Raw genomic sequence first — 22547 nt, 5'->3', positions numbered from 1 at the left:
CTTAAAATTATTGAGGTCACAAAGTCTAACAAAAACATATTTAAATGCTTTAGATAAACAATCTCAAACCTTAATAGAGCTAATTTATACTAAAACATATAGTAAACCAAATAATATAAAAAATGCTAATATTTTCTTTTCAATTTTACATATATATTCCTCAAACCAAACAATCTAAAAAATCATTGTATTTCTCTTTCATGTATCAAAAGGGAGCGTATTTGGTGGATATACGTTCTATGAATATAAATACAGCCGTAGTAATTAGTTATAGAATTAATTAATTTGTTTAATTTTATAAAAAAAGACCTGGAGTGCCAAATAAACTCATTAGGTTCCTTAAAAAAAAAAAAAACTCATTAGGTAATTGTGTTTGTATGAACTTTATTTATCTGAAAAGATTTTCATCAATTACCACTACACACAGTAACAGTGTGTTTGACGGAAATGCTTGAATTAGATCTCCATTTAGGAAAAATACTTATAATTCATTTGTTTTCTTTCTCATTTATTTTCATATTATTTGTTTCTTTTCTTATCACACCATCTATCAAATTTATTACTTTCTTTCTATCTTTTATCTTTTCTTCTTATATTTCTTATTTGTATCTTAAATATATTTCTTTTTAAGGTGGACGAATATGATTGCTCATTTTTTAATTACAAACTTAATATGAATTAAACTAGTTACTCATTTTTTCTCTCTTGGCTTCTACCATCAATCACCATTTCCATCTTCCAAAGAATCGATCATAATGACGCTGAATATAGAAACCCAATCTCTAACATCGTCCGTCCACTGCTCCTTCGCGCAGCTACTGAAGATTGAGTGGAGAAAGAGATAAGAGATGGGTCTGGCATTGAACATCTCAGTGTGTTGTTTCCCACAGCAGCGTTGCCCCACTCTCTTCAAACCCACCATTACCAAACAAACCCTCTCCTTCCCCACCGCTTCCGCTTTCTCCTCCGTAACTCAACTCAGCGTGGGCCAGGATTTACCCGCCAACTACAGCGATTGGGTTCCCAGTCCCGACCCCGAGCTTCGCAGAAGATGCGGCATTCTGCTCCACCCGACGTCGTTTCGCGGCCCCTACGGCATCGGCGATCTCGGCGACGAGGCGTTCCGTTTCATCGACTGGCTCCACCACTCGGGTTGCTCCGTCTGGCAGGTTCTTCCTCTCGTGCCACCTGGCAGAAAGGCCAACGAAGAAGGATCCCCTTATTCTGGCCAGGTTCGGTTCGGTTAATTTATCCCTTTTTTGTTTTCGCGCAACTCTTTTAACGCAATGCATTCGTTTTTGACTTTTTGCTTTTCAGGATGCGAATTGTGGCAACACGCTCTTGATCTCTCTTGAGGGCCTCGTCGAGGATGGGTTGTTGGAAAAACACGAGCTTCCTCAACCAATGTGAGTGAGCCACGTGGTTTTCAGCTCTATTTGTTCTTGTGTTCCCTGTTTCCCCTGTCTTATTGTTAAATCAATGCAGTGATGCAGGGCGGGTTAATTTTTCACTCGTTGCTGATCTTAAGGATCCTTTGATAACTAAGGTAAGCTGTTTACACTTACACATTGTTACTGCTTGTAGTTGTATTGTATGCATCTAAACTACCTTGTTTTCGATTTTTTGTGACTCTTCCTTTGTGGCATTATTCTATTTTCTTTCCATCATTCAAATATTCAGATTCTTTTGTGTGTCTTGTATTTTATTTTATGTTAATTTTCCTCTTGCTGAAATTCTATGTGTAGGCTGCAGAGAGGCTCATTTCAAGTGAAGGGGAACTCAAAACACAGCTTGAGAATTTTCGAAGGGATCCTGACATATCATGTGAGACACTCATTTAGTTGCAATTCTAATTAAAAATGTATGGATGTACGCTGGCTTCAGTGCTGTTTGTCGTTGAAAAGATAATTTGTTTATACAATTGTTTTATATTATTTACATGTAAGTGTACAATAAGCTTGTATTCATAATTTCTTTTTGTATTTTTTCTTCCCACGGATTTCGGGGATTTGATCCTTCTGTTTTGTGCCATTTCCTCTTTTAATAAACTTTTCATTTATTGAAAAGATATTCAACTGGGAAAAATAAATAAAATCTAGAAGCTTGTTGTGATGGGAAATTTCAACACAAAATTCCTGTTCCATGATTGCACCAAGAGAATCAATTCAAGTTAGAAACAAGTAAATATATGAATAGTTATGTATGTTTCTTATGGATGCTTGCATGGTGGAGACAGCTTAGGGATTTTAGGATTACATGTTATAGAAGTTGGAAGGAAAGAAACATTAGGATTCGTGGAAGTAATAAGTAAAATACTGAGGGGACAGAGGACTTGGACGAGAACTTTCTTATGCGTTTCTTGTCTCAAAAGGGTATATGTGAGAAGACATGCATCTGTCTCAACATTACCTACGTTATTTGTTTCTAACACTTTCCTTGCAAATTTTGTCAAAGATCATTAGAGGAATTTCTTTCTTTTATAAGGTTGTAACTTGTAATATATTCTCAATGTTGTAGGTTGGCTTGAAGATGCAGCCTATTTTGCTGCTATTGACGATAGTTTAAACACAATCAGCTGGTACAGTTGGCCTGAACCTTTAAGAAATCGACATCTTGTAGCTTTAGAAGATATTTACCAACAAAAGCGAGATTTTGTAAGAACACAGTAATCCTTATAGCTAAAATTATCATTAACTTTTTCTCATTGTATGTCTACTTAAAACGAGAAAGGGTCTTGATGAGTCATTTATACTTTTGCATGCAGATAAATGTATTTATTGCCCAACAGTTCCTGTTTCAAAGGCAGTGGCAGAAAGTTCACAGCTATGCACAGAGTAAGGGAATCAGCATAATGGGAGACATGCCAATATATGTTGGTTATCATAGCGCAGATGTTTGGGCAAATAAGAAACAGTTTTTACTGGTTAGTAGTTCCTAAAGAATGTCTCTGAAGTGTGATCTGACTTTTCTTTTTTTTTGGAGCATATTGTACCTTTTGATCATAAAATAATATCTATTTATCTGGCAGAACAGGAAGGGCTTTCCTCTTTTAGTTAGTGGTGTTCCTCCTGACGCATTCAGTGAAACTGGTCAGCTTTGGGGCAGGTTGGAAGTTAATCCTGTCATAAAAAAATTGTGATAAATCTTAATTTTCCATGTTCTTTATTCATTTCTTGTCCTGATTCCAATATATAATGCTCTTTCTTTTTTCTTAAAGATATCTGCTTATTCTGTGATTATGGTCAGCAAGACATCTCCTGGACTTGTGTCAGTTTAGTTCTTTTCATCTTTCCATAGTTTAACCATTTGTGCCTGTATACGACCATATATCCCGCCTGATTATTTCTATTAGAAAGGGGCCCAAAACTAGCTCAAGGGAAGAGGATTGCCTAGGTCCTACATCAAGTATTTTGATCATATCTCTAGTTGATGTTGGACATTTTAACAATTTCTAGACCCTTATTCAGCATTTTTTCTTGGTATTTACTTCTTTTTCCTTGAGGGCGAGCCCTGGTGCAGCGGTAAAGTTGTGTCTTGGTGACTTGTTGGTCATGGGTTCGAATCCGGAAACAGCCTCTTTGCATATGCAAGGGTAAGGCTGCGTACAACATCCCTCCCCCATACCTTCGCATAGCGAAGAGCCTCTGGGCAATGGGGTACGAAGTTTTTTTATTTACTTCTTTTTCCTTGTAGTAATTGCTAGCATATTCTAGTACAATACCATGAATACATTGTAGTAGACTTCCTGTCCTATTTAGTTTACTGACTTCTCATATTTAATATTTTCAAATTTTAATGAAAAAGCCCCCTGTATGATTGGAAAGCCATGGAGAAAGATGGATACTCATGGTGGGTACGTCGCATACGACGTGCACAAAATTTATTTGATGAATTTAGGATTGACCACTTTAGAGGATTTGCTGGATATTGGGCTGTTCCCTCTGGTTAGTCTACACTCAACACAAATCTTATTTCACCCTTTTGCTTGGTGTGCTGTTTTTGTAACATGTGTGTGCTCTACAAATTTGCAGAAGCAAAAGTAGCTATGCTTGGAAAGTGGAAGGTCAGATCCTGTCTTGTTATTCTTTTGATCTATGTGTTCAAACTATAATCTGTTTTGTATCATTTAAATGATAGGTAGGACCTGGAATATCCTTATTTGATGCCATTTTCAGAGCTGTTGGAAGGATTAATATTATAGCAGAAGACTTGGTATGCATATTAAAACAAATTCTAAAACTGTTTTAACATTATTGCATAATAGGTTTCATGAGGGCTGGCTGTTGCGTTTCATTCATTCCTGGCTATTGCTAGGCAAGTCCTTGTAAATTTTTGGGTTTGTGATTTATGGCAGGGAGTTATCACTGAGGATGTAGTCCAACTAAGAAGATCCATTGGAGCACCTGGAATGGCTGTTCTCCAGTTTGGTAATGATTAATTGCAAATTTTGTTTACCATCCTTCAGTATCGTACTCTAAGTAACTTGATGAGTGCCCGAATACTTTCATATCTATTTCACCTTGTCAGGGTTTGGAGGTGGTGCTAATAACCCTCATTTGCCCCATAATCACGAGTGCAATCAAGTTGTCTATACAGGGACTCATGACAATGACACAGTAAGAATTTCTTCTTCCATACATCTGCCAATGTTGCATATTTATCTTCTTAGAAAGGACCTGGGTATGCTCTGCAGAAATCAGTCAAAGTTTGTGATAGGAAACTGGTGTCTTTATTAGAAAGTGTGGGGAAGAACTTTCCAATTTACAGAATAGAACACACACACTATAGAACTTATTTGACAAGATGCCCATCCCTCTTATCCCCCTTTCTTATTTATATGCAACATGCCTTATTTTTTTGATTCTCAGCCCCCAACTAACTCACTAATTATTCCACTAACTTTGGTCTATCTAACGTATTGCCAATGCTGCCTATAAGATAAGATTTGCTATATGGAGCACCCACACTTTCTTTTTTGTGAGATGATTTACTTGCTGAAATAGATGCATGGCACTTTCATCATGTCTTAAAAAGTATTACCTGCCAACACTAAATCTTGACAAGAATTGTGTTTCTGCTACAGATTGGAGGTTGGTGGGAAGCTTTGAACCAAGAAGAGAAATCCAATGTGGGTTCTATAGTCTATACATAGCAATCAAATGAATGTTTTTTAACCAAGTTGGATGAGAGTTCATCTCCCTCTTCATTTTCATATTTCAGGTACTAAGTTATCTTTCATTAAATGAGGGAGATGAAATTTCATGGGCGCTAATCCAGAGAGTATTGGCTTCTGTTGCTCAAACAGCAATAATACCTATGCAAGATGTTCTTGGATTGGGTAATTCTGCCAGGATGAATATTCCCGCAACTCAGGTAAAATGTTATGCATGGTGTTCATAGTTTGTTCTGGCAACATTTTGGTTTATTCAACCAGAACAAGCAAAATAAAAATATTTTAGATGACTTGTAACCTCTGGACAAATTTGGACGCCCCCTCTCACAAAAATAAATAATAAAATCATGACATTGTTGATCCCCTGACCTATGCAGTTTGGAAACTGGGGTTGGAGAATTGGAAGTTCGGTGAGCTTTGATGGCTTGGAGAGAGAGGCAGACAGACTCAGAGAAATGCTTTCAATGTATGGCCGACTTTGAATATGGAATTCCTTTGAGTGTAAAGAAGAAGAGTTTGCTTTGTAAAGGCAGCTTATTTGGAAAATGCTATAGTATGCATGATGTTGATAAATCAACGCTGGGTGCTTATGTTGGTCAAGTAATTTGAGTATTTTGGATGCTTCAATGGAAATTTGTAAACATGATAATGCCTGGCTGTTACATCTTGACATGCTCGTTTAAATAAGGGGAAAAAATGGCATGTTATATCAATTGCCAATTCATAGAAATATTTATTAACAAAAAAATATCGCAATGAAGATTTGAGTGTCACAATGTGAATGCAACGCTGGAGTACAATTACTCAAACGGATATTTTTGCATTTGGCAATAGTAGCCAAAGTGCATGATTAGAGTTTTTTGCCACAACAACCAATCAGAGAAAAGGCGATTTACAACTTGAGCTATTTGTGCATTTAGCATTTGAAGTGTGTTTGGTTTCGTGATGGATGCAGCGGGTATTGCATTCACCCTGGTCGGACCACTTTTGATCCAAATTTGGGATCTTTGGTTGCAATAAAGCAAGATCGATTTAGCTGATAAAGTCCAAGTTGGGTATGAAGTAACCTCGGGTAGCTTTTGCTTCATCCAATAATATAGATTTGTTGGACCTCTTCACCGATTGTAAAGTGGCCTTTCTTGTCTGCATCCTGCAAACGTAAGAACCTGAAATTGGATACAAGATTTAAATGTCTTTGAAATATTAAAAGCCTAGCCTATTAGATACTGCCATGATTGTGAAGCTCTAGAGTTTTAAATTTTAAACTCTTCCAAGTTTATTATACTAGGACAAACACAAGCTTACAGCATGTTTGGATACCACCAAAAATCGTGGTGGATCCAATAAAATCACGGTGAATACGTGAATTTTCTAAAGCATCTACCAGTAACTTCAAATACAACGTGATTTTAGAATCGAATTTGATTGACCCCACCGCCATCCCAAACATACCATTAATCTCTTCTAAACTTATTTTTTTGTCAAACTTGCACAATTTCAAGTGAACGTGACAAAAATCAGTGAGATGTTGATTATATAAGAGTTTTCAGGTTCGGATAAACTGAGTTCCTCAAAGCATTGCCATACACCTGCTACCAGAAGGCAATTGTTCAGGGAAAATGATGTCGTGGGCGTGTCGTTCGGAAGAGTCAGAGAGCCCCAACAACCTAATCCCGTACCTCCCAAACGACGTCGCATTGAACTGCCTAGCACGCATCCCTCGTTCCCACCACCCAACCCTCTCGCTTGTGTCGAAACCAATCCGAAGCCTCCTCTATTCCCCTCTCTTGTTCACCACGCGCTCCCTCCTCCAATGCACCCAACCCCTCCTCTACCTCACTCTCCGCTCACGCGATTCCTCCCTCCAGTGGTTCACGCTCCACCGCACAAACCCTAACCCCCTCCTTGCTCCTCTTCCTCCCATCCCCTCCCCCGCCGTTGGCTCCGCCTACGCCGTCCTTGGCCCCACCATCTACGTCCTCGGCGGCTCCATCCAAGACGTCCCCTCCTCCCACGTCTGGCTCCTCGACTGCCGCTTCCACCGCTGGCTCCGTGGTCCCCCCATGCGCGTCGCCCGCGAGTTCGCCGCCGCCGGCGTCCTCCACGGCAAGATCTACGTCCTCGGAGGCTGCGTCGCCGACACCTGGTCCCGCTCCGCCAACTGGGCAGAGGTCCTTGACCCCGCCTCGGGCCGGTGGGAGAGGGTCGCCAGTCCGACGGAGGTCCGGGAGAAGTGGATGCACGCCAGCGCCGTCGTCGGGGACCGAATCTACGCGATGGCGGACCGCGGCGGCATCGCTTTCGAGCCACGCAGCTGCGCGTGGGAGAGCGTGGGGGGAGAATTGGACCACGGGTGGAGGGGGAGGGCGTGCGTGGTGGAGGGAATCTTATACTGCTACGACTACTTGGGGAAAATCAAAGGGTTCGATGTGGGGCGCGGGGTGTGGGAGGAGCTGAAGGGGTTGGAGAATGCTTTGCCGAGGTTTTTGTGTGGGGCCACCATGGCTGATTTGGGTGGGAAACTGTGCGTGGTTTGGGAGTGCCAATGCAATGGGAAGGAGATGGAGATTTGGTGCGCGGAGATTGGGGTGAAGAAGAATTCGGATGGGGAATTGTGGGGTCAACTTGGTTGGTTTGGGAAGGTTCTTTCTGTTCCCAAAGGCTCTTCTATTGTCAACTGTTCTTCTGTTTCCTTGTGATTGTGACCATGCATGCAAGCATTCTTTGATTTTGCATTGAATTGCCGCCACTTCCTGCTCTGATGTTTGTATGTGAAACTATGAATAATTAAATAAACAGGAGCTGCTCAAGCAGTACTACGCCTGGAAGTGAATCAAGTGATGTGTTTGTGGAATGAAAGTTTGTGTACAAATGTCTCCGCGACATTGAATTTCAGTTACTGGATGATTAAGCAATACTCTTGTTGCATAACATGGACATTCATTTGTCAGTTATTCGGATAATCATAGGAAATGTGTATTTATATCTGAATTCCGTTTCATATTTGTATCTGTATTTACATTTACATACTTAATATATGATATATTCTCACTCATAATTGAGGAAATAGATTTGGCAAGTGAATGCTGTTAGTTCTTTAGCTTATATTTACAAGAGGTTCTAAGTATAACAGCTGATTTAAACCAGTAAGCCAGGTCCAAGAATACCTATTACCTACGGTCTAGCTGCATTTCTTTAGGGAGATTTGTACTCTGGTTGGAGCCGAATTCATGTATTCGGAATATTTAGTTCAAAATGTTCAATATTCTTCAGAGTATTAGCAGCATTTTTGCCCATAGTTAGTACTGAACTAAAAAACAATGTAACAACTTTTAAAATGGTTATCTCGTAAGGCACAAACTTACAAATAGAATGGCGGAGACTGGGTTGACCTATTGCATTAAAAGGAAGAATGCATAAACTGATCTATCCAGTTCGGATTACAACAAACATCACATCTACCCGTATATATACAAGAACAAAAATATATATACACGTCACATTCTACCCGAGGATTATACAACAAACATCACATCTACCCGTCAAATTATGCTTACACAAATTACGCATAAAAACTAAAACATGTGCATCTTGATCATGCATGCATCATTCTTTTTCTAAGCAAAAAGATACGCCACATTGCCATGCTAAAGCATGTTTGTGTTGAAGATTGTGCTAGCACGTGCTTAACAGCCATCTTCACCCATAAGAAAGCCTTTGATCTGTTCGAGCGCCTGAGAAATACATAGGCACAAATAAGTATCAGTGATGCAAAATGTAGATATGATTTTAGCTCTCAGGAATGTTAGTTAGGCAAGAGCAAATTAAAATGAATTCAGAAGAGAGAAGAAGCAGGAAGTGGCTCACCTCCATTGCAATAGCAGTTGGAGATAAATCTGACTCATCTCTGCTACCCAATTTTGCTGCCATATCTGTACAAAAGAACGTAACACAACAATAGATGGATGTTATCTAGAACTAAAATGCAGATGATAAATGAATAGCGCCCTTCAAGAGCTTCACAGAAATCTAAAAAATTTAGCTATCTGAATTTTCATGCTTTACCATTGGACAATCTTTAAAGACCTTATACCCGAAACTCAAGACCAAAAACATTAAGCTGCAGAAGTCACAAGAGTCTATAAATAACAACCCCTTCCCTGTTGTACGTACTCCCAAAGATTCTGGACGGAACAACAATTGTTATTTAAAAAAAAAAAAAAAAACAACATTTGTAGACATACTTTCCAAGGAGACCTTCACATTGGCGTTTGCATATGCTTCACTTCTTTCTTTAAAAAGGGCAGACAAACGCATGAAAGTCTGCAGGTCAATTCCAAAGGGTAAAATTATTTACTGGAAAAAAATGTTTTTGATGCTAAGATCAGTTCCTCCAAATTTCCAAGATTCTTATTAGTTACTGTCTTATATTTTGCAAAAGAAAAAACTTGTGTCATGGAAGAAAAATCATTTACCTTTGTGTATGCATCTCCTTCTTCATAATGTAGAAGTGGTCGAGAATCAGTTCCTACAGCTGTTATTCTCTGAGCCAAGGCTTCTACAGGTACATCCAACCAAACACTAATCCCCTGCTGCATATATTTCCTGGCAATCCATATATAAGTATGCGTGATGACTAAAGTGAGAAGAGTTAATGGCAAAAGTGGAGGTAATTAAAACTTTTCTCATTAGTATGTTAATTATTATACCAATTGATGGGTCTCACAACAGCGCCTCCACCAGTAGAAATGACATATCTATGCATCATTGACAACTTCCGCAATACCTCAGTCTGCAACATCAAAATAAGCATGGAAAACGAACAGTAGATGTAATAAACAGTTGGGAATGTAAATTACAAATTTTCAATCATTAATTCAAGTGAGTGATTTTGATTTCAAGTGTGGGGTGTGTGTAAGTGTTTGCAGGTTGTGCCACTCGCCAGAGATCATTCAACCGACTCACATGTCCACCACCTTCAGAGGTACCAATTTTCTCCTAACACTTGCCACCAATATACTTGCATAATACAATACAGTTTCTTTCATTCAGCTCAAATTAAATTTGCATAGAGGAAATTGAGATGATTGCATAGGATAGAAGAAATAGGAAAACCTAACAATTCAAAAACCTTAACAAAAAATTTCCATACACTGAGTGAGGAACACTTAAACTGGAAATATTGTGTTTTTTTAACTGACCTCCTTATTACGAAAAAAAGGCTCTCCATTGTGCTTGAATATATCAGCTACGGCTGTTCCATCAACCTCCTCCTCCACCAATGCATCACTGCTCCACATAAATGCAAAAAAGAAAAGACGAAAAATGTTAAACAGAAACTTTAATGCATGCATGAAATAGAATATCTCTTCGTGGAGATATAAGGTTAGTTGGGTGATTAAGAAAGAAGGAAAGGAGGGGGGGAAAGTTATGGGTTCCATTCTCCTTCTAATAAAAACTAACAACTAACATTTTGCTGATAAAAAATAAAATCATTTCTACTGTGATATGCAAACACATACACAAGGAATCTTTTATACCCAACACAGAACCGGCTTTATGCTATTGATACAATACAATACATTTGTAGCACTCCTTAAAGTCAAATGATATCAATCTGCTATAATCATCAATAGAAATTCTTTCTCTATTGTGCTAGTCTATTGGATATTCAAATGTTGCATGCTTTAGTTACCCTAAATACTTTATTTTCACTTTGAAAAGGTAGGGCAATTAACATACTAACCTATCAAAAAACAAATAAGAAAGCACTTGTGACAATATCTTCCCAACAGTTGTCTTTCCAGAGCCCATCATTCCTGCATTTATAATTCAAAATATTATACTTGCAATGAATGCAAACATAATTACTTCTACCAGAAAAATTTATTAAGGTCTTCTACGAATACCAAGAGACTGATCAACAAGATATATACAGCGTCCATTTAAATATGGCTCGATCTCTTGCGATTTACTCTGCAATTTTATTAGTTAAGCAAAAACTGAGCTCAGATTATCGTGTCTTGATGTTGTATTGTAACTATAGCATCGCTACACTGAAATGGCTTAAATCAATTAGAAGTGACAAAGGGCACGATGCTATACCTTCAAAATCAACATTTCATCAACAGGAGCATGAAAACTTCCAGATTGCAATGTCGAAGCTGACATTGAAAAAAAATTATGTTCACACTCAAAATAGGCAGCACTTATTACAATCAACAACAAGCTACATCTCAACTAAGCATATTTATATAGTACATTTGGTCAAACACATGCATGCCTTGCCTTAAAAGATACTATCAAGTTTTCCAATTAATCGACTTAGGGAATTGTGACTGAAACTGCAGATAAAATTAAGTAACGTAGCCACGTTTAGCTCACCTTGATAAAAAACAGGCCTCAAGGATTCAGTTGGTAAGATCATTACTCTTTTTAGTAAGCCGCGTAATGATTTTCAATATAGATAATAGATAATCCACAATATTTAATCTCAAAGAACTGTGTCCGGTTATTTAAAAGAAAAATACTGGGTGAAGCAACGAATTAGAGATATTAATAGGGGGAGAAAAGAAAACTAAAGTAATGGCCCTAATGGGAAGGTATCCCTCCCATAAACTAATATTAATGACTAAAAATAAACGACAGACAAAAAAAATATGAAATTTCATTGGAATCAAAAAACTTGTTTAACCCTCTGAATAATTAAACCTTATTCCCGTAACCAGTAGTAACACAATTTTTAGTTTGCAAAACGGCTAGTTCAAATTATAATACTATCATTTTCGTAAACAACCACTCTATATATTAAAGTCGAGAAGAAAAAGAGTGCAATCCAGCATTGCCTCTTTTGAAACCATGGATAATATTCATTTGAATAAATTCACTCGGTCAAAAATCAAATTGTATTATTATATTAGTACATTATTATTATGTTATTATGATAAAGACATAAATTACACAATAACATGTATAACGAAATAGTTTTTGATCTAGTAGTATTAGACTTTATTCTTTTGATTCAAATGGTATTGAATTTGATCCTTTGAAGTAAAATTTTAAATTTTAAAAAAAATATTTAAATTTTTTTACGAAAATTAATTGTACAACGTACAACAGATACATACGTACGTCTAAAAGCTAAAGGGGAGAAAAAATGGAAAAAGAAAAAGAAAAATCAATTGTGGAAGTATGGACATTTTTTACAGCATTGTGGGGCACAACTTAGACGAAACAAAAACCTGCTCCTTGAATCCACCCGGCAGAACCATTTGGCTCTGTTCTTCCAAGCTTCTTGGAATGCACCATAGCTGAAAATTTGCAAGCCTTGAACCACTTTAGGTTTCGTGGCGCTTCATCTTGAAACTGCGGAATTCACCAACAAACAAATCAACTACAATCAGAAATGACGAAAATAAGGGACAAATTAATAGAGTGAGTGAATCAGAATGAAAGGTAAACAAATATACACACATAAATTAGGACATTCCATAACATACTGTTATAAGTCTTTGACTTGAAGTGTGTTGGATTTCTATTTTCAAGAACTGTTTTTAGATTTTGAAATCATAAATAAATCTTTGTAAAACTAGCACAGGTCATACTCATGCATGCAACACGTTTTCATATGACTCATACAGTGGGGCTAGGAGTAACCAATCAAGGTACGAGTTTTGGAAAATGGGTAGAGATCATAGGAGTAACCAAAACATACTAATTTATAATTCTTATGAATCATATGAACTCAATTTTTTTAAATTAAAAAATATATATTTTTAAAGTTTTTAAAATAAATTTAGTTATAGTGTTTTATAATACTTGTGTAAATATTATTACATTAAGTAAATTTCTATTTTTGATCTTATTATAATTAATTTTTGATTTAATAATATATATTTTTACAATTATAAATTTTAAATAAAAATTATGGGTTTAATAAAAATTTATATATAAAAAAGTTAATTATTAAATTAAAATTAATTGTTACAACATTTATTATGTAAACTTATATATATATTAAATATACATTAAAAATCTTAGTATTATATATAATTACATTAATTATTTTATAACATAATTGACTTATTAGTTCAATTGGATAAAATATCGTCATAATAATATAAATAGGTAATGGTCTTATTGACAATCCAAACAAATTATACGTAAGTAAGAGTATTTTTTTTATTTTCCACTCTCACTAAAAAAATAAATGGTGTAGGAAAAAAAATATGATAAATCACACACCTTTGAACTTAGAACTTAAAGTGTAAGTGGTCTATACCACGAAAGAAATGTAATGTGGTCCAGGTAGATTTGGCATATGCGTATCTTTGTTCCCTACACATACATACGGTACTTATTTTAAAATTGTCCGACGTGAGAAAGATACTTTTTGTTTTATTTTTATCATACATAATCATGTTTTTTTTCCTTAATAGTTAAAAGAAAGAAACTTTATCGAAAGTAGTCAATCAGATTTTTTTTAATAAAAATTAATCATTAATAAAATTAAAATTTGTAACTTCATGATCAGCAAGAGGGTACTTCAATAAAATGCAAGAATTTCTTTGCATTTCTTCACAATTTTGAGCAAAGGGTTTTTTACTAGGTCCTACACCGTTTTTTTTAAATTTCTTTGCTATTTGAACCCAATCAATCGAAGGAAGTTTCATACCTTCCTCCTACTTTCTTCCTTTCTTACTTATTTATATTGTAACAGAGCATAAAATGATAAAATTATGTAAAAAATAAAATCCTACAAGATAATAAAAAATTATTAAAAACAATTTAAAAATTATTTTATTTTATGCAGCTTAAAAGTTTTTTTTAAAGGAAAGCTCAAAAGTTTATAGTATTTATTACAAATGCATTACTTTCTTATCCGAAGCAGTCACTCTAGAAAAGGTAGTTTACTTGATTTTTTTTAACACGGTAAAATGAGAAATTACCTGTGAATTTGTTTACTTAAAATTATTTATAATGTACAATATTTATCACCAAAATCGGCAGATCTTGAGACACATAAACTGATCTATCCAGTTTTGATTACAAAAAATATCACATCTATGATCTATCCCTGTTTGGTACTCTTAGGGTGTCTTCCAGTTTTACCTTTGTACTTTTCAGAGAAGAAGTAAAAAACGTCGCATCTACTCATAAATATACAAAAAAAAAAAAAAAAAAGATATACAAATTAAATGCTGCATGCCGTCAAATTATATATGATCACACAAATTACACATAAACACTAAATTCCTACACTAACGAGATCTAGTTCAGTACGTGAAAGTTGTAAAACTTCAATTCTAGTACTTATTTTTAATTTTTACGAATAAAAAAAATACTAAATATGTGCATGTTGATGATGCTGCATCATTCCTTTTCCTAACAAAAAGATATAACACATTGCCATGCTATAATTATTATTTGAAGAGAAAAATATGCACAATTAAAGCATGCTTGTGTGGAAGATTCTGCTAGCACACGCTTAAAAGCCATCTTCACCTATAAGAAAGCCTTTGATCTGTTCCAGCGCCTGAGAAATACATTGGCACTAGTAAATGTCAGTGATTCAAAATTTAGATACGATTTCAGCTCTGGCCTCTCCAGAAAGTTAGGTTGGTCAAGAGCAAACTAAGATGAAGTTCAGAAGGGGATGAAGCGGGAAGTGACGCACCTCCATTGCAATAGCAGTTGGAGATAAATCTAACACATCTCTTCGGCCCAGTTTTGCTGCCATATCTGTACAAAAGAACATAACACAATAATAGATGGATGTTATCTAGAATGCAGATAATGAATGAGTAGTATACCCTTTAGAGCTTCACAGAAATCTAAAAATAAAGCAATCTGAATTTTCATGCTTTAGCAATGGACAATCCTTAAAGACTAACTACTATCCATAAATGAAGACCAAAAAAGTTAAGCTTCAGAAGTCCCAAGAGTCTATAAGTAGCAACTTCCTTTCCTGTTGTATTCCCAAAGATTCTGGACAGAACCAGAATTCTCATTTAAAGAAATGAAATAACATTTGCAGACATACTTTCCAAGGAGACCTTCACATTGGCGTTTGCATATGCTTCACTTCTTTCTTCAAAAAGGGAAGACAAATGCGTGATAGTCTGCAGGTGAATTCCAAAGGGTAAAATTATTTACTGGAAAAGAAAAATATTTTTGATGCTAAGATCAGTTCCTCCAAATTTCCAAGATTCTTAATAGTTACTGTCTTATATTTTGCAAAAGAAAAAATGTCATGGAAGAAAAATCATTTACCTTTGTGTATGCATCTCCTCCTTCATAATGTAGAAGTGGGCGAGAATCAGTTCCTTCAGCTGTTATTCTCTGAGTCAAGACTTCTACAGGTACATCCAACCAAACACTAATCCCCTGCTGCATATATTTCCTGGCAATCCATATATAAAGTATGTGTGAAGACTGAAGTGAGAAGAGTTAATGGCAAAAGTGGAGGTAATTAAAACTTTTCTCGTTAGTATGTTAATTATTATACCAATTGATGGGCCTCACGACAGCACCTCCACCAGTAGAAATAAGATGTCTATGCATTATTGACACCTTCTGCAACACCTCAGTCTGCAACAGTAAAATAAGCATGGAAAATGAGCAATGAATGTGATAAATTGATAATAGAACCTGGAGGAAAAACAGAACAATTCACAACAGCCCCAAATCTTCTTATTTTTAAACAGAAGAATAGTAATTTGGGAGATTCTGCCGTGGCTTGTTGGCACATGTCATCATCATTACTTCCTTCATCTCTAATTACAAGACTCTTTAGAAATTTGTTTGTCCATTTTTATAAGACTATTTTGTAATTTCTAGATGTATTAATTATTTTTTCTTCACATACAGTTACTTAAATTATCTCTCTTAACATTAATGAGAAAAAATTTAGAGAATAAAAAGATAAAAAAAGGATAATTTTGAAATGATAGTATAAATAATTGACAGATTTAAGATAATTAACTACTTTTCTTAAAGGACATGAATTAGTTGAAAGAATTTTATAATTAGAGACGAAGGGAATAGATATTAAGCCCTCAACTTTATCTAATATCACATTCCATGAGCCTTACTATTAGTTATTAAACAGATTAACCAAAGTTTAACTTTAGGTTGATATCAATCTAACTTTTACATCAAATGATCATGCAATTACTGAGAGATCACTAACTGTAGAACTGAAAGAGTAAACACATGTGCCTCGACAGGGGCCAGGGCCAGGGCCAGGGCCAGGGTCAGGGCCGTGATTAGGTGACAACTCCCCCACCATTTAGGAGCTATTGTGGCATTGTTGACAACCCATAAAAGAACCATTGGTTAATAGCCCAAGAAGCTAGAGTTCCTGCATCTGGGTTTGGTGAAGTTTATGTAGTATTAGAAGGGTCTGCCACAAAGCTGAGGAGAAAGGGTGTGTAGGGAGATGAGGGGGTTGACTAGTCTGTTACACAAGAATGAAAGAAGGTGGGAGGTAATATAGGGGAAATTATGATATGGAAGGGATGTGCAAAACTCTGTATTACATCAGAGGAGTACTTGTCTGTGTGAAGTTGGGAGTTTCTTCTTCGAAGGATCCATCACTACACTTGAATAATGCAATTTCAATACAATACATAACTGTCTTAAAATGCTTACTTTAATACAGTATCCATGCTCCTGCCTAAGTTTGTATTTGATTTCTCTACAAACCAAACCCAACCAATTTATTTTCAAAATTCCAAATTTTCAAGACTAATGTTCTTCATTTATTATATTAAGAAAGGAGAGGAGTTAATCTGTGGGATAGACATTCTTTCTATCCATTAATTAAAAGAAGCTAGGTTGTATCATCAATTAGTACTTTAGAATAGATTGCTCCCATTTCCCTGTTGCAGCTTACTTTATGAAGGTACACATTCTGCGCAGATTAAATTTGGATAAAAGAAAATGAGAGAGGGTTGCCTAGGATAGAAGAAATAGGAAAACCTTACAATTAGAAAACCTTAACAAAAAAATTTCAAATACTTAGTGAGGAACACAAAAACTGAAAACATTGTGTTTTTTAACTGACCTCCTTATTACGAAAAAAAGGCTCTCCATAGTGCTTGAATATATCAGTTACAGATATTCCACCAACCTCCTTCACCACCAATGCATCACTGCTTCCATAAATGCAGAAAATGTTCAGCAGAAACTTTAATGCGTGCATGAAATAGAATATTTCTGTTGTGATACACAAACACTTACATTAGGAATCTTGTATACAAAAGACAGACCCGGGTTTATCCTAATGATACAATAAATTTGCCGCATCTCCTTAAAGTCAGATGATATCAATCCAATATAATCATCAGTTGAAATTCTTTCTCTATTGTGCTAGCCTATTTATTGGTTTTTCAAATGTTGCATGCTTCACTTTCACTCATAACTCTATTCCTCAATTTGAAAAGAAGACAGGTGGGGCAATTACCACACTAACCTATCATAAAACGAATAAGAAAGCGCCTCTGACAATATCCGTCCCACAGTTGTCTTCCCAGAGGCCATCATTCCTGCATTTCAGATTCAAAATATTTTGAATACCCTAAGTAATTATACTTGCAATGTATGTATGCACAAGCACTTCTGCCCAGAGTCTGACCAACAAGATATATACAGCGTCCACTTAAGTATGGTTCGATCTCTTGTGATTTAATCTGCAGTTTTATTGATTCGAGTAAGATAATGAATAATGGCACGTAGATTCTCAGACAATGTTAAGAGATGCTCACACAAAAAACAACTAAGCTCAGGTTATCATGTCCAGATGGTGTACTATAACTGAAGGGGCATCTTTGCAGTGAAAGAGCTTAAATCAATTAAAAGTGACAAAGGGCATTGTGCTATATACCTTCAAAATCAACTTTTCTTCAACAGAAGAATGAAAGCTTCCATATTCCAATGCTGAAGCTACATGAGTGACATTTGAAAAATTATGTTAAGACTCAAAATAGGCAACACTTATTACAAATTACAATCATCAACAAACTACATAGTACAGGGTAAACACATGCCTTCCCTTATATGTTAGTTTTCCAATTAATCACCCGAGGGAATTGTGACTGACACTACAGATAATGAAAGGTAGCTCAAAATTAAGTGTAGCCACGGTTAGCTCAACTTGATAGAAACAGACCCTCAAGGATCCAGCTGGTAAGAGCATTACCCTTTCTAATTAATAAACCATGTAACGATTTTCAATATAGATAGTAGATAATCCACCATATTTAGTCTCAAATAACGGTGCCCTATTATAATAAATAAAAGGCTTCCTTCCTTTACTTTTTCGAACAACATTCTACTAACTTCAAAAGTGCTAAAGCTACGAAGAAATTTCATTTGATTTTTCTACAAATAATTCACTGTCAACTTACAATAATTACACCTTCTTCCCGTACAGGCCGTACTCAGTAGTAACACAACTTTTGGTTTGCAAGACGTCTAGTTCAAATTATAGTATTCCTTAAGCACTCTAAAATCCAAAGGAATTCAATGGTGTAAGGTTTTATTGCATTCACATGTGTGAAAAGGATCTATTTAATTCTCACTATATATAAAATTCTCTTGGATCAAAGGTTTTGATTCTCACTTATGTAAAATTCCCTTTGACCGATGGCTTCGCGGTGGTGCGAGTGAGCCGGATTAATCTCTACACGGTGGGGTGGGGGCACCCGGAGAATAAAAAAATCACACTCTAAAGATTGATATTGATTTGGATAAATTGACACAAATCTGGTTCTATTATTATATCACATATCATACTTTGATAAAGACATATACGAATAGCATATGCATCAGATATATATACGTACGTAGGTATGAAAACTCAAGGAAATAAAAAAAGAAAACAATCATTGTTTGCAAATTGTCAAAGTATGCATGGTTTTTACAACAACCTGGAATATTATTATGCGAACATGCAACCACCAAAGATGCTGTCCTTCGCCGTATATTCGCCGAAGGTTTTGCACTCTGCAACTTAGACGAAACAAAAAGCTGTTTCTTAAATCCACCAAACATTCGGAGAGAGCCATTGGTCCCTGTTTTCTCAAGCTTGGGATTATTGGAATGCAGCGTAGCTGAATATCGCAAGACTTGAACCGCTTGAGCTTCCATGGCGCTTCAGGCTTCACCTTGAAACTGCAGAATTCAGTAATAATAATGATGCTACAATCAGAAATGGTGTCGGCCGCTAGCGATAATGCAGAGCCACGTTTTTCTAATGCCAACTGTTTTACAAATTCCTGTATCCACCACCCAGATGCCAAGTTTTGATGAGTAAAAATGTAGAAAGACGACAAAAATAATTGATAAAATAAAGTAAAGTGATCCCAGAATGAAAGGTAAAAGACAAATATCATCCACTTAAATTACGAGATTCCATATAAGAAAGTTGTCAGCCTTTCGACTGTTTAGATCAACTTTTTTGGTTTAATTATTCATATTTAGTTGCTATAGTTATTAAAAAAAATGACTTTTTAGGCATGTTTGGTGGTATTCTATCTTGTTGTAATATAATATTGTTTATTACACTAATTATTGCATCCTTCAATAAATTTATATATCATGTAAAACTATTATACCGTTTAATATTTTTGTGTATATTGTGAATTCGATTGAAATCTTGAATTATAATTATATAATATTATCTCTGTTGTCTGTGTTAATTTTTTAAAATTTAACCATCAATGAATAAAAATGAGGTATTAAATACGTTGTATTTTAATATATTTATATTATTATGTCAATTTTGATCTATAAAAATGAGGTATTAAATACTTTTTAATTAATATAAAGTTAAACAAATATGATATATATAAAAGAAACTTTCAATCTAATAATTAATTTTGAGATAAAATTATGCTATTAAAAGTTATTAAATGATGTAATAGTTAGTTTAAATTAACATAATCTTATTTCATCACCAATATGTCATTGATATGCACAAAACTAGACTTTTTTTTTAAGTAAGATTTAGAATTTTAATCTTATGAATAAAAAAAATGATTGAAAAGAGACCATACTAAAGGTTGATAGCTAGATTTACAATGAAAATTAATTATTTACAAAATTGTTGGATACTTTCTATAACTATATATAAAAAAATAACATAGGTTTAGTTTAAATATATTTTTAGGCTCTCAAATTTAAGAATTTATCTTTCTTAATCTCACATATTAAAATTTGTATACTTTTAGTTCTTAAATTCTGGATTTTTCTAATTCCTTGTGTGAAAAAATATCATACATCAATTAAATCAAATAATTCTAAAGATATTTTTGAAATAAATTTTAAATTTATGTCAATAATAATTAAAATAATTAATTTAACTATTTTTATTATTTTTGATGAATTAAGTATCTGTTAGTAAGAATAAAGGTAGTAATTGATAATTGATTATAAACAGTATTTTTTATAGATATTTAATCTAAATTACTTTGATTAATACTACAATTAAAAAATTATTAGTTAAATTAGAACAACTTTTTTTCCCAAAAATTAAAACAACTAAATACAAAAAAAAATTCTGTTTAATTAAAATTTTGAAACCGTAGGTATATTTATGACCCAATTAAAGTATAAGTTAGTATCACGAAATCAAAAAAAAAAATGTTGCTAGTAAATAAAAATATTTAATATCATGAAATTTTCAAGAGTTATTAAGATGGCTTGATAAAAAATATTTTATGAATTGATGTTTACAGTGTTAGCATGTGAGAGGAAATGACTGTTGACTTGTTGTTGGGGAACAGAGCTTAGTGACTGGTGGGTGGGAATTGGGAACCACTTTCAGGCAGGGGTCCTTAATGCCCATCCTACTAGGAAATGACTGTGGCACATGGCACTGTAACATCACGGGTTACGCCATGCTTACCAACCACAAATTTCAGGGAATGACGTAGTTTTTTTCCTTAAAAGGGCAAATAATGACAGTAGCAATGTAGCAGTGACACTTGTATTGTCAGCAGTAGAAACATAAATACTAAAGTTTATGGAAAAGATCTTTCTCTAAAAGAACTAATAAATAAGAAAAAAATATTTATTATGACATAATAAAAAAGTGTAAAAAATATTATGAACAGTATAATTTTGAGTATTAAAAAAAATATTTTTTTAATTTATTAACTAATGTTCTCAGACATCGACTAACATTGAAATTGACAAGGAGATTAAAAGGATATTTTGGAAAAATAATAAAAATAAAGAAATAAATTACACTCACATCCCAAGAGATTAGTGCTTATTACATTCAACCTCACTTCTTTTTTCTAATTATACACAAGAATTTATTATTTTTTTTATTATTCATTACATTGAGATTCCCTAACCCACTAAAATTGTCAAAGATGATGAGAAAAAAGAAAAGGAAGTGAGGATCTAGTGACATCATCGTCATGTCCTCGACCCGATGAAAGTAACATTATCTTACTTAACGAAACAATTGTCGAGTTACGTATCATTGTCAGAGGTGTAGAGGTTGTCGAGTTGGATGACCGCATGCGATACGGAGCAAGAGCACTGGTCATTGGTGAGGTCACTGCGACACTAGAAGAGGCAATAGACGACATCATAGGAGGCAAAGATGGTGAAGTTGTTGTGGTTGGTGAAGGTGATAGAGTTGACGAAGGAGGTGAGGAGCAAGTTGACAATGTTTTCATTAGCGAAATACGAAGTGAACTTAGGCTAGGAGTAGACTTGCACAAAAGTGATAAGGGTTCTTAAGACATTGAACTTAGTAACGATGATTGTTCAGGGAAAACAAAATAAATGTGATTTTTAGGAAGGGGATGTAAGTGTAATAAACACTAACTTTGGAGGACGAATGTAATTTGCTCATAATAAAAAGAAAATAAGAGAATATTATTAATACAATAGAATATATTTAACAATTACCCAGAGTTATGTGAGATGAGATTCATCGATATTTGTCCATACATAGTTGGCGTGAACTTGGGTCAAAAAGAAACCTAAGCCCAAATAAAGGAAACTACTATTTCACTATCAATCCTTGTTAATGACACTATCAGTCTTGATAAATTCTTCTTTTGCTCAGTCACCAAATCTCCACACCTTTTTTCCTTCTCCTTAGATTCAAAATTGTCTCCCCCACTGATGTCCCCGTGTTGCCACCCTCTCCTTATGCCACCCATCCCCCACCCAACCCAGATAAAAAATAAATTTGAGTGTTTGTAATGTTTTGTTGTTGTGAGTGTTTGTGTGATCGTTAGGAATAAGGGTAGGGGAAGGGAAAGGAGAGAGGGTAAGGTGGGGGGATTTTTGGTCAAAAGGGAATTGCATTTTCATTTTGGGAGGGGGTGGGGATTTTTGCGAAACGAAA

At 35.0% G+C, this 22547-nt stretch overlaps 4 protein-coding genes across 5 annotated transcripts; 2 read left to right on the top strand and 2 right to left on the bottom strand.

The window, feature by feature from the left end:
- The first annotated feature begins 661 nt into the window (after positions 1 to 661).
- On the top strand, positions 662 to 5903 carry LOC100785271 (4-alpha-glucanotransferase, chloroplastic/amyloplastic). The gene is made up of 15 exons (XM_003522451.5): positions 662 to 1232; positions 1318 to 1406; positions 1486 to 1546; positions 1746 to 1824; positions 2518 to 2654; positions 2765 to 2923; positions 3029 to 3105; positions 3805 to 3944; positions 4032 to 4063; positions 4138 to 4212; positions 4355 to 4427; positions 4528 to 4616; positions 5084 to 5128; positions 5221 to 5373; positions 5551 to 5903. Exons 1-15 carry the CDS (start codon positions 849 to 851, stop codon positions 5653 to 5655), a joined length of 1698 nt encoding a protein of 565 aa, XP_003522499.1. The 5' UTR covers positions 662 to 848; the 3' UTR covers positions 5656 to 5903.
- A 145-nt stretch (positions 5904 to 6048) lies between these two features.
- Positions 6049 to 8228, top strand: LOC100798508 (F-box/kelch-repeat protein SKIP6). The gene has a single exon (XM_003523211.5). The coding sequence runs from the start codon at positions 6793 to 6795 to the stop codon at positions 7870 to 7872; it is 1080 nt and encodes a 359-aa protein (XP_003523259.1). The 5' UTR covers positions 6049 to 6792; the 3' UTR covers positions 7873 to 8228.
- A 69-nt stretch (positions 8229 to 8297) lies between these two features.
- On the bottom strand, positions 8298 to 12444 carry LOC100784736 (shikimate kinase 1, chloroplastic). Its single transcript, XM_041014676.1, has 10 exons — positions 12415 to 12444; positions 11279 to 11365; positions 11083 to 11149; positions 10920 to 10992; positions 10375 to 10462; positions 9883 to 9965; positions 9649 to 9778; positions 9418 to 9496; positions 9041 to 9105; positions 8298 to 8907 (listed from the first exon to the last, which is right to left on the bottom strand). The coding sequence occupies exons 1-10, from the start codon at positions 12442 to 12444 to the stop codon at positions 8860 to 8862; spliced, it is 750 nt and encodes a 249-aa protein (XP_040870610.1). The 3' UTR covers positions 8298 to 8859.
- A 1916-nt stretch (positions 12445 to 14360) lies between these two features.
- LOC100797982 (shikimate kinase, chloroplastic) lies at positions 14361 to 19518 on the bottom strand. Of its 2 annotated transcripts, none has more exons than XM_006578756.4 (10): positions 19105 to 19518; positions 18060 to 18118; positions 17811 to 17865; positions 17640 to 17721; positions 17241 to 17328; positions 15681 to 15763; positions 15446 to 15575; positions 15216 to 15294; positions 14850 to 14914; positions 14361 to 14708 (listed from the first exon to the last, which is right to left on the bottom strand). In XM_006578756.4, exons 1-10 carry the CDS (start codon positions 19322 to 19324, stop codon positions 14661 to 14663), a joined length of 909 nt encoding a protein of 302 aa, XP_006578819.1. In that variant the 5' UTR covers positions 19325 to 19518; the 3' UTR covers positions 14361 to 14660. The 2 variants fall into 2 exon arrangements, with proteins under 2 accessions (XP_006578819.1, XP_003523258.1); XM_003523210.5 differs by having other exon boundaries at positions 17649 to 17721; positions 19105 to 19511.
- Positions 19519 to 22547: the final 3029 nt, after the last annotated feature.

Source organism: Glycine max, chromosome 4, assembly GCF_000004515.6.
Source record: "Glycine max cultivar Williams 82 chromosome 4, Glycine_max_v4.0, whole genome shotgun sequence".
NCBI classification, from domain to species: Eukaryota; Viridiplantae; Streptophyta; class Magnoliopsida; order Fabales; family Fabaceae; genus Glycine; species Glycine max.
This window is presented reverse-complemented; position numbering and strand designations above follow the sequence as displayed.